This window comes from Orycteropus afer, unplaced genomic scaffold (assembly GCF_000298275.1).
Source record: "Orycteropus afer afer isolate SDZICR_OR568_19922 unplaced genomic scaffold, OryAfe1.0 scaffold00078, whole genome shotgun sequence".
Taxonomy (NCBI): domain Eukaryota; kingdom Metazoa; phylum Chordata; class Mammalia; order Tubulidentata; family Orycteropodidae; genus Orycteropus; species Orycteropus afer.
The window spans coordinates 7,492,775-7,505,360 of NW_006921665.1; the positions used below are offsets into that span (position 1 = coordinate 7,492,775).

Sequence of the window (12,586 nt, forward strand, 5' to 3'; positions counted from 1 at the left end):
CATTGCTACCTTCGTGTACTCATAGGCCATGGTTGAAGAATTGGTTATGGTTGGAGGTTCAGGGTGACACCTCACAAGTACTCAAAATGTCAGCTGTCAATTGTTTAAGCTATAGCAGTGGTTCTCATGCTTTATATTGCACCATTGGTCCCAGAAGAGTTGATCAAACAGATTGCTGGGCCTTAACCCTGGAGTTTCTGGTTCATTAGGTCTTCAGTGAGGCCTGTGAACCTGTTTCTAGTAAGTTCTCAGGTACTCCTGCTACTACTTGTGAGACCACACTGTGAGATCCACTGAGTTTCTAGCCTTGCGTTTTATTGGCCTCAAGAAATTGAGTGTTAGGTACAAGCTACGTGGAGTAAAGAAGGCTGTTTGGGAATTATGTGAGAAGAAACAAAACAACTTCAGTGTGAAGCAGAATGACTCTAGAGTTTACTTCATCCCTCGTCCTCTTGTCCTTTCAAAACATTCTGACCGAGGCTCCTGGAGGGCCTTTAGAAGACATGAGTCTCGAAGAATGGCTCCTTGCCAAGGTGTTACTTCCCAGTGTTTCCAGTCACCAGTGCCCGTGACTGATTAAAGTCATGTCACCTCTCACGTGGTTTCCATGTGCAGTATATTTTCTCCAAAAGTGTGTAAATGTCTCCTGTCTTAGTTTGCTAGTGTTTCTGTAACAAATATCACAAGTTGGTGGCTTTAAAGAACTGAAATTTATTTCCTCACAGTTCTGGAGGCTAAAAGTCCAAATAAGAATTCTGGCCCTGTCAATTCCTTCCTTGTCAGAAGCCTTGAGCATCTCTGGATTCCTTGATGATTCTTAACATGGCATCTCCCTTCCCCTGTGAATGTCTTTGTATCCATTTTGCTCTTTTATAACTCAAAAGAGATTAGATTTAGGACACACCCTACTCAGGTATGCTGTAATTAACATAGCAAAAGTTTATTTCCAAACAAGATTATACCCACAGATATAGGAGTTAGAGTTCCCTCACATACTTTTTGGGGAGTATAACTTAATCTATAACACCTTCTGGTACTGTGCCTTCACATTCTGTCAGCACAACACTAGGAATATTTGTGTGACCGATAACACTGGAACTTAATTTGCTTATGTGAAATGCTGTATGGCTACATGTTTTTTACTATTAGTGGTTATAGTGAAATACCTCTTGGTTAGAACATCACCCTGTGTCTGTTTGACTAGACTGTACCTTTCTCATCTATGGGACATATTTCTGCTCTTGTCTGAGCTTTTGCTGTCTCCCTCAGCCTCTTCAGACCTTGGGCAGCATTGCGCCCTGTGCGCCTTCCTCAGACTCCTCCTTTGCTACCCTGCTGAAGACGGCCTACGAGAGCAAGGATGCACTCCTGGACAAGGGTGTTCAGGCACAGCTGCAGACGGCCATCCTGCACCTCCCACTGCGCCAGGTCCTGCGCGCGGTGAAACACGTGCTGCTTTACCTCAGGACCACTGTGGAGAATTTCAGCCAGGTCAGCACTGCCCCTGCCCATCCTTCCAGTCCCCAAGTATTCTACTTCCAGAGAACTTGGTCTTCCCAGGGGACCAAAATGAATGGTGGGATTTGCAGAATCTTGGAACTGGAAGGAACAGGCCCTGGTGGCATGGCAGTTAAGTAATCAGCTGTGAACCTAAAGCTTGGTAATTCAACCTACCAGCCACTGCTTGGGAGAAAGATGTGCCCATCTGCTTCCGTGAAGATTTACAGCCTTGGAAACCCTATGGTGCAATTCTACTACTAGGTCTCATAGGATTGCTATGAATTGGAATCAACTTGATGGCAATGAGTTTGGAGCTGGGAGGGGGCTTCTATGACATTGACCCAGCCCACATGTGACTGACACAGGTGGGCCACAGGGTGAGACTGGGGCTCTGGGACTTGGTCTGCTTGCTCAGTTTGCTTTCCCCACCTGGGCTGCCTCACCTCCTAAGAGCAGCTTCAGAGAGGGAGCCAAATGCCATCTAACTTTGTAGTTGAGGCAGCTGCTAGTCAGGACAGACAAAAAATAAACCAGTTGCCATCGAGTTCATTCTGACCCATGGCAACCCATGTGTGTGTCAGCATAGAACTGTGCTCCATAGAATTTTCAGTGGCTTATTTTTTAGAAGTAGATTGCCAGGGCGTTCTTCCAAGGCGACTCTCTGTGCACTTGAATCTCCAACCTTTTAGTTAGCAGCCAAGCATATTAACTTCTTCACTACCCAGGGACTCCTACTCAGGGCCAAATAAAATTTTAAAAAAACAAAAAACCCACTGCCATCGAGTCAGTTCTGACTCACACTAACCCCCTCATTGGGTTTCTAAGACTAAATCTTTTCTGAAGTAGTTTGCCTCATCTTCCTCCCATGGAACAGCTGGTGGATTTGAACCGCTGACCTTTTGGTTAGCAGCCAAATGCCTTAGCCTCTACACCACCAGAGCTCCTTAGTCAGGACAAGGCCCCTCTTAAAGTAAATTACATCTGCAGCAAGGCCAGGCTCCCTACTTTCCATCTTCTTTAATTTCATTCACTCAGTACATTGTTGAGCTTCCTGTCCTTGCTGTTGTTCATAGATACTGAGTTTATGCTTAGAGGTGAGCTCTATCCTCTTATTTTTGTCAAAATAGCCCTTTGTGTTTTATCAAGATGTAGGTGGAAAAGTCTTACTGTTTGAGAAAGGACTTTGAGATTATTGGCATTTTATAAACACTATGTGAAAAAGCCAAACGAAACTCACTGCCGTTGAGTCAGATCCAACTCATAGCAACCCCTCCTTGGGTTTCCAAGGCAGTATTCCTATGGAAGTAGATTGCCCAACCTTCCTTCTGAGGAGTAGTTGGTAGGTTTGACCCGCCAGCCTTCTGGTTAGCAGTCAAATGCCTTAGGTGCTATGCCACCAGAGCTCCCACTACGTGAATAGGAATTTCCATTTTCAATGCTGCCTCCCTTCTTGAGTCTCGTTTTCTGCTCTGATGGTGATTGCACCTTTGGTAGCATAGGACTTGGCAGTCGTGGTGTTGGTGATTACCAGCCCTGCTCTGGTCTAAGGAGTCGTGCTTTCATCCTCACAGCTAGGCAAAAGTGTGGGGCCGCCCCTCCTACAGCTCTTCATGGATCTCCTCCGGGGCCTGCTTGCCCACTGTGAGCAGCTGGATGCCCAGAACCAGCAGAGATGCAAGGCTGCCCAGGATGAAGCTGACCTCTTCTTGGACGTGGAGTCCTTTGCCTCCCTGGAGCTGGCCAGTGACAAGGTACCACCACTTTCTTCTGAGGGTATCTTGTGAGCCTTACCCTGTAAAGTCACAGATACTGGCTTTCCCTCCACATCTGGGTTTAAAAGTAGTATGTGTTCATTATAGAAATGTAGGAAAATGTAGAAAAACAGAGAAGATATTAGAAGTGATCCACAATAACCCCACCCAGAGATGAGCATGGTGTAGCTTGGGCATTCATTTTTCTGTGTGCTTCCCCCGCCGTAGGTAGCATTCTCTGACACTGTGGGAAATGTACTACTCGAGAGACTTAAAGCGAATATTTATTCTTTTCATAGTTGCAGCCCATTTTGAATCAAGAAAGGGCAATGGATAAGGCTTTTCATAGTAAATGCACCAGGGAACACTGCTCCAATGATAAGAATACACCCTTTTTCTCCTGCCTTTCATTTAGTGAAGCCAGCTGTTTGATTGGGGCCAGGGTGAATGTTTCTCTCACATTTTACCATCTGACCTGTGTTACTGGTCTCAGGAAGCAAACATGTTTCTCGTTTCACAGTCTGATTCAAATACATGGCTTCCTACCGCTGATCTCCAGGTGGACTCTCTGGGGGATGGGGCGTGGCATTGTTGTTAGCTGCCCTCAAGTCAGCTCCAACTCATGGTGATCCCCATGTGCAACAGAATGAAACTGCCTGGTTCTGTGCCATCTTAAAAATCACTGATATACTCATGTCCATTGTGTGGCCACTGTATTTTGAGTGTCTTCCCACCTAGGGGCTCACAGTATTCTCTTGTCATCCATAGGGTTTTGTTGACTGACTTTCGGGAGTTGGTTGCCAGGCCTTTCCTTCCAATATGTCTTAGTCTGAAAGCTCCCCTCAAACTTGTCCGCTATAGATGACCCTGCTGGTATTTGAAAAATAGTGACATAGCTTCCAGCATCATAGCAACATGCAAGCCACCCCAGTATGGTGGTGGCTTGTTGCCACAGGACCAGCTGTTAGCCAGTCAGCATGGAACTAAGCAATACTGCCACATAATGTGCTTTTTTGAAAACTGGCAGCACTTGGTTGGAAAGCATGTAGACTTCTCTCTCCTTCCCTTAAGAATATATAAGGATAGAAGACTTATTCCTGGCCCTGGGGACTGGTGTAACATTGTTGGCTTGGAATCATATTTAGCAAGGCTGCTTAAAAGAACTGAGTGAGAATTTTCTCTAATCCTGACAAGGCTGCGTGGCTGCATTCTGATTAGTGGTTTAAACTCAGTTGGGCATGTCAGAGCTCATTTCTCAGGGGACCTGTGATAGTACAGGACCACTTGAGGCTCAGTTCTCTTCCAAAAGTGGAGGCAGGATTACCTTCTGTTCAGGGTGGTGGATAACCCTCCTTCCCCAGACATGTGGTCTCTGCTAAGCCGTGATTGCCTGCTCAATTGTCTGGAGAAACCCACAAGCCAAATATGCTTAGGAGGGCAAGACTGCTAAGGAGGAAAAGAGAGATAATTGTCCCTAATACCACTTTGGTGCCCCTGCCTGGCCTGTCCTCTCCAGGGAGACCCTGGAGAGCAGTTTACTGTATAGTAAACTCATTCAGATGAATTCATCAGGTGCATCCTGGGCTCTGCAGGGCTCTGACCAGGTCACAGTATAGCCCCCACAGTGCTCGCTATCATATGTGGGAGACAGATAAGCACATCAGTGGTTACATTACAACTGAATGGTAGCTGTGACTGGGGTGGAGTTTAGGTGCAGTGAGCACCCTTAGGGGCTGTCAGGCTTGAGAATGATGGATTTGCAAAGCTGCTTTTTGCTCTCTATACAGCATCAGTAGCTAATACTTATGTGGCAGCTGCTGTCCTCTCCCTGACCCGGGTGCCATGGTGACATCTGTGCTTTGCTCACTCTTTCCAGACCCTGGAGGAGGTGCTCACGGCCATCCTCAGACACCCCACACTAGAGAGCTGGTTCCTGGCCTTGGAGCGGCAGGCCCTCCCCCTGCACACCCTCAGCCCCATCCTTGTAAAGCTCCTGGCAGCCCATCTGAGTGCAGGGGTCCTTCAGCTTCTGGTCACGAGTGCCCCAATCCTCCGGAACATAGGCCAGCAGGGCCTCCTCCGCAAGTACTTGGAGGCTGTCACCCAAAGCGTTCTGAAAGAGCTGCAAGTCAGGAAGGCAGCCCCAACCACATCACTACCCAAGGCCCTTCCACAGCTGGAGGCCCTGCAGGCACTGCATCCGTACATGGAGGGCACCCAGCTCCGTGAGGTCACCCAAGCCCTCCTGGGCCTGCCCGAGGCCTGCCTGGTGACCCAGTGGCCAACAAAGTCCCCTGAGCAGGGGAGACACCTGAACATTCTTGGGAGGACACTGGTCCAACTGCTGACCAGTAGCCCCCAGGACCAGCTGCCAAGTGGTGAGCTGCTGTGGACCTCTGAGTATGTGAGGAGTCTGGGAGTGTTGCTGCCCACACTGGCCATGGAGGAGTTGGACAGAGTGTTCTTCCAGACTCTACAGAGAGACCCTGAGCTGGCCTCCGTGGTTGGGGTCAGCCTCCTTGACTACTGCCTGGCTCGGCAGACACCGGCAACCCTACACATCGTCACCTTACTCCTTCAGCAAAGCTGTACCCACCTGCTGCGTTTCGAGCTCTGGTGCCTGCAGGCTGGCTCTAGGCTCATCCTACAGGAGGACCTCAGTGCCTTCCTCCCCCTCATCCACATGTACCTCCAGTGCCGATCTCGAGGACACTTCACGCGCCTAGCAAGAGGTATGGGCTGGCTTTGGGTACCTAGAGGGACTGGTGAGGTGTACTGCATGTTCATGGTTAAACTCAGGAGCTGCATGTCCTAGGGTGTGGCTTAGTTCCATTTTGGTGTCAGATCCAGCTCTGAAGATTCTGAAATCCTGGCTCAATACCACTCCCTCAGCCCTTCAGCCTCTCAACTTTATGTCTTGAGGTCTAGTTTTTTATGCCCTATTAACTACGAGTTATCTCACAAGAGCAGGGAATGGACAGCAATTGGGACCATATTGGGATGGAGGAGAGAATCAGGTCAGCTTGTCCTGTCAGGCTGAGGAGGTCTGGCCCTCATCCTGCCTCACTTTCCCCATGCAGAGGGGGATTTTGAGAAGCTGATAGCTGAGGCAGCTTCCCCTTCCTCTTCTTCCACCTGCCAGATTTCTTATATAAGGTACTTTTTTGAAATCAAATTTCATTTATTTCTTTTTTATTATATGTATGAGTGATATTTTCACTCACTGTTTTGTGTAACTTCATGTCAATGATTAAAGTTTTTTTTGTTTTGTTTCTGTTTTTTTAGGAGCTCTCATGGCATTGTGGTTAAAGCATTGGGCTGCTAAACCACAAGGTTGACAGTTCAAACCCATCAGCCACTCTACAGGGGAAACACATGGCAAATTTACAGCCTTAGAAACCCTGTGGGGGCAATTCTACTCTGCCCTATAGGGTTACTATGAGTTGAAATTGACTTGAAGCAGTATGTTTGGTTTTTTAGTTTTGGTTTTTCTTTTTAATTGTGGTACATACATATATAACGTAACATTTGCCATTTCAGCATTCTTCATGTGTACAGGTCCATGATGTTAAGTTGTGTTCATCATGTTATACAACCATCATTGTTACTTATTTTCACATTTTTCCATCACTCTTAACAGAAGCTCACGATCACAGATTTTTTTTTTAAAGTAACAGAGAGTTCCCCAACCCACCTGCAAGAGTGGGTTTCCAGTAGGTGGTTCTCTGTGCATTCCTCTTTATGAACCTGTGCCTTTGGAGACATCCCTTATAGTCCAGAATGTTAGTACTTACAGTCTTATCATGAACTTAGAGTCCTGGGGCCTACTGTTAGTGTTGGCTGATGAGATACCAGTGGCATGCTGATAAGTGTTTAATAGCCAGCTATGGGAGAGGCTGATTTATAGCACTTGCCAATTTCCATGGTGTAAATACTATTGCCATGGCCAATTTGAAGCTGCAATTATGATAGCAGCCAGCTCCCAAGATTCCTAAAAATATTAATAGTCAGCTCTTGCAAGCTGGAACAAACTGACTCCAGCACACCCTTGTGTACAACTACCTCTCTTTGTGTCTCCACCCCAGTTTCCTCTGCTGTCACTCCTGTCTTGAGAAAGGCCTTGTGGAGGCAGCTGCAGAGGCGACTTCTCAGTGCTGATGGCCCCCCAGAGTCTGGGCTGCATCAGGAGGTCCTGTCCCAGCTCGTCCCATTCGCAAGAACCAAGGATCTCAGGGTTCTCATGGAGCATTTGCCCGCCTTGCTTCAAACTCCAAGCAGTCATAAGAGGTATGAAGGCTTAGATCATTTGATGGCTATTCCCCTCTCTTTTCCACTTCCCTTTAGTATTTGTAAGCTAATTTATTGACAAATCACCACAATATTGTACTAGTCAATGAGAAGACAGTTCCTATATGAACTTTTCCTTCCAGCGTATTGGTTGGAGCAAGTATATCTCTACAAGTGATTTGCTGGTTCTGATTCCTGTGGAGCAGTGGTTCTCAACCAAGGGTGATTTTGCCTCCTGAGGGCCATCTGACATTGCCTAACGTTTTTGGTTGCTGCAGCTGAGGAAAGAGGGTAGAGGCCAGGGATGCTGCTAACATCCTACAGTGCACAGGATAGTTCCGACAACAGAGAGTTACTGATCCCAAAATGGCAGTGGTACCAGGGTTGAGAAACCCTGACTCAGAAAAAATCTGGACATATATCCTTCTCCTGGTGTGCTGATATTTTTTCCCCAGGTCATAAAAATTATTACATCTTTGATGTTTGATAAGAGGCAGGAGAAGTCTGTGGTTCCTATGATTGAGTAGTATGGGGAGCAGGCCTTAGGGCAAGAAGAGTCCACTGTTCATCTGTCTCATATATCCCATTGTAGTGTTTGATTATATATGAAAGCTTCTCCTGTAATTTTGTGCCATTTGTCTTCTGCTGCAGTTGGATTGTGGCTGACTCTGTCTCGATAGTCTTGGAAGGGTCAGCAGAAGAGCTGCATGCCTGGAAAAAGATTCTTCTGGAATCATGTATAAAATGGCTGATTATGTCTTTTAGTAGCCAAGAGGATGGTAACAATACTCAGGATCAAGAGAGGCATATGCTGCTGAGATTAAATGAACTTCTGGTAAGTGTCTTTTCTTGAGATGATGGTAAATATTTAAGGTAGAGGGTAAGATAAACAGACAAAACTTTACAAATACATTTCAAGCCAGGTGGCATGAATATGGCATGATAGAAATGAAAGGCACCATGTCTAGGAGACAAAGTGGTGGGTGGAGGGCAACCCCTGAATTTTGAACCATCTTTTGTCAGGAATGGCTGCTGTATTTTGTCAAATGTTTTTATTTTGTCTAGTGATATTATATAGCTTTGTTTTTTTAGTCTGTTAATATGGGGAGTAGTTCTAATTGATTTTTTAACGTTAAGCCACCTTGTATTCTTGGGATATACCCATTTAGTCATAATATAATGTCCTTTTCATATATTGTGTTGGATTTGATTTGCTCATATTTTGTTAAGAATTTTTATATCTACTTTTGCTTATCAAAAGACCTCACCAAAAGGAATGACAGACTGGAAAAAAAAAATTTGGCAATGACCTATCTGATAGAGACCTAATCTGTAAAACTTACAGAGAACTTCACCACCTCAACAACAAAAAGACAAACAATCCAATTAAAAAATGAAAGACATGAACAGACACTTCACCAAAGAAGACCTTTAGGTAGCTAACAAACACAAGGAAAGATGCTCATGATCATTAGCCAATAGAGAGATGCAAATCAAAACTATAGTGAGACACCATCTCACCCAAGCAAAAATGGCAAATATCAAAAAAACAGCAATAAGTGTTGATGAGGCTTTAGGGAGATAGGAACACTTATACGCTGCTGGTGGGACTGCAAAATGGTATAACCACTATAGAAAGTAGTATGATGCTTGCTTAAAAAGTAAGAAATAGAAATGCTGTATGATCCAACATTCCCAGTCCTAGGTATGTATCCTGAAGAAATAAGAGATGTGACACACCCATATTCGTTGCAGCATTATTCACAATAGCTAAAAGATGGAAACAACCTAAATGCCCATCAACAGATGAGTGGATAAGCAACCTGTGATACATACATACTGTTCTGGTTACCTAGTGCTGCTCTGACAGGAATATATACCACAAATGGGGATGGCCTTAACAAACAGGCATTTATTCTCTTACAGTTTGGAGGCTTTAAGTCCAAGTTCAAAGTGCCAAGCTCTAGGGGCTGGATGAAAGTCCCTCAGCCTTGGGCTTCAGCTCTGCCCCCAGCTCTTAGCCCACTGAAGCTGGAAGCTTTTCTTCACTCAGACAGCTTCTGGCTGCTGAGGCTCCCAAGCCCAAGGTTGACAAGTAAAAAGGCACAGTCCTCATGTTACCAAACAACACAGCAGGCCATTAATTCGAGACAATTGTAAGTCCAAGGTAGGAAGAGCATGGCAGGCTGCTGAACAACGACATGGCTACATGCAGGGTCCAAGCGTGCCATAGGCTGGAGACCATTCCCAAAGCTCTTTCTTATATACGGGAAGCAGACCACATATCCAAAGGCAGTTACTCAGCTGCTCACAGTAGATTCTGCCATGGAGTTGATTACCAGTCTCATGATGGGTATTACATCAATATTACATCCAGCTGCCCAGCCACTCAACCAGGCCTAGCCAAGTTGACACAAAAACATAACCATCACACATACAATGAAATACTATGCTATGATTAAAAAAAATGATGAATCTTTGAAACATCTCACAATATGGATGTATCTGGAGGACATGCTGACTGATAAATCTCGATCACAAAAGGACAAATAATTGTAGGAGACCCCTATTATAAAAGTCAAGAAAATGTTTACACACAGAAGGAAACATTGATGGTTAACAGGGATAGGAGGGAGGGAGAAACATTAACTAGATAGTTGTCATTGGGTGTCATTGAGTTGGCTCCGACTCACAGGGACTGTGTGTATAACAGAATGAAACGCTGCCTGTTCGTGCACCATCCTCATAATCCTTGTTATATTTACCCCATCGTTGTAGCCACTTTGTCAGTCCATCTTGTTGAGGGTCTTCCCCGTTTTCACTGACCCTCCACTTTACCAAGCATATCCTTCTCCAGGGAGTGGTCCCTTCTGGCAATATGACCAAAGTAGGTGATACCTTCCAGGACAGATTTTTTTCATCCATGGTATTTTCAGTATTCTTCACCAAACCCCAATTCAAAGGCATCAGCTCTTCCTCAGTCTTCCTTATTCATTGTCCACTATCGCATACTTCTGAGGCAATTGAAAATACCATGGTTTAGGTTAGGTGCACCTTAGTCTTCAAAGAGACATCTTTGTTCTTCAACACTTTAAAGAGGTCTTTTGCAGAAGATTTGCCCAGTGCAATATGACGTCTGATTTCTTGACTGCTGCTTCCATGAATGTTGTTTGTAGATCCAAGTAAAATGAAATCTTTGACAACTTGAATCTTTTCTCCATTTATTGTGATGATGCTAATGGGTCCAATTGTGAGGATTTTTGTTTTCTATATGTTGAGATGTAATCCATACTGCAAATTAGTCTTTAATCTTCATCAGTAAGTGCTTCCTTTGCTTTCAGCAAGCAAGGTTGTATTATCTGAATATTGCAGGTTATTAATGAGTCTTCCTCCAATCTTGATACTGTGTTCTTCTTCATAGAGTCCAGCTTCTCAGATTATATGCTCAGCATACAGATTGAATAAGTGTGATGAGAGGATACAGCCCTGATACACACCTTTCCTGATTTTAAACCATGCAGTATCCCCTCGTTCTGTTCAAACAACTGCCTTTTGGTCTATATACAGGTTCCACGTGAGCACAATTAGGTGTTCTGGAATTCCCATTCTTTGGAACATTATCCATAATTTATTATAATCCACAGAGTCGAATGCCTTTGCATAATTAATACTACAGTAATAATAAATAATAATTTTTGAGTAGATGCATAGGTAAATAAAATTAAAAAAAAAAAAAAACCTCACTGCCATTGAGTTGATTCGACACATAGCGACTCCTCCTTGGGTTTCCAAAGCGGTATCACTATGGAAGTAGATTGCCTAACCTTCCTTCCAAGGAGTGGCTGGTGGGTTTGAACCACCAGCCTTCTGGTTAACAGTCAAATGCCTTAGGCACTATGCCACCAGAGCTCTGAAAATTTAGCTCCTTAGACACAGGCACTGCTGGGTACATAGGTAAGTGTATATGCTAAATATGCAAGAGAGGTCATACAGGAGAATACCCAAATACATGTACAGGTATAGTTGTGGATATTTCTGCATACATACTTGTAAATGCTGCATATATACCCATATATATTGGAGGGCACAGGTATGGAAACAACTTAGACATCAAGACTGAACTGTTGGACTTGAAGGCTAAGGACCATAGTGTCAGGGAACATCTACTTCAATTGACAAAACACAGTTCATAAAGAGTCTTCTATATCCTAGTCAGGTGCGTAGCATCTGTGGTTTTAAAAGCTTGTGAACAGCCTTCTAAGAAGTAACTATTGGTCTCTTCCTGCCTGGAGTAAAAATGAAGAAAACAACAAGTTAATTTCAGTGTAATTAGAGAATATATTTTGAATGACCTGAATCCTTTTACATTTTATTGAGACTCTTTTTTTGAGAGTAAGTTTAGTTTTTGGTATTGTTGTCGTTATGTGCCCTCGAGTCAGATCCGACTCATAACGACCCCTCCTTGGGTTTCCGAGGCAGTATCACTACGGAAGTAGATTGCCCCATTTTCCGAGGAGTGGCTGGTGGGTTTGAACCACCAGCCTTCTGGTTAGCAGTCAAGTGCCTTAGGCACTATGCTACCAGAGCTCCTAGTTTTTGGAATAGAATGTGGTATATCTTAGCAGATATTTTTGTGCACTTGAAATCAATGTGTTTTCTGCTATTTTGGAGTGAAATGTTCTAAAAATGCCCGTTAGAGAAGGACGGTTTTAATTTAATGTCAGCCTGTTAATGTGCTGCTGCTGGCCCATTTGGGGGGGTGAGGAGACCCTATGGAGCAGTTCTACCCTGCACACATGTAATCAGCATGAGTTGGAATTGACTCAGTGACAACTAACAACAATAATTACAGGACTTATTTGGGACACTTTTTCAGGGGTTGGAGATCCAGAACAATTGGCCTACCCTCTTCCGAGTGCTGAAAATTTGGTCACGTAGGGGTGGGAGAGAGGCACTAATTGATTTTATCTAAAAAAAAAAAAAAAAAAAAAAAAAAAAACTCACAACTGAACCTATAAGCAGCATCACGGTAAATGGAGAAAGGTTTG

General features: G+C 44.4%; 1 protein-coding gene across 1 annotated transcript in view; it reads left to right on the top strand.

The window, feature by feature from the left end:
• The window catches only part of URB1 (URB1 ribosome biogenesis homolog), a 124,838-nt gene that overhangs the window by 55,306 nt on the left and 56,946 nt on the right, over positions 1–12,586 (top strand). The window contains exons 20-24 of the mRNA XM_007941287.1: positions 1,270–1,491; positions 3,072–3,251; positions 5,128–5,983; positions 7,337–7,538; positions 8,190–8,373. Coding sequence (XP_007939478.1) covers positions 1,270–1,491; positions 3,072–3,251; positions 5,128–5,983; positions 7,337–7,538; positions 8,190–8,373 — 1,644 coding nt within the window. The remainder of the gene's footprint in view (positions 1–1,269; positions 1,492–3,071; positions 3,252–5,127; positions 5,984–7,336; positions 7,539–8,189; positions 8,374–12,586) is intronic.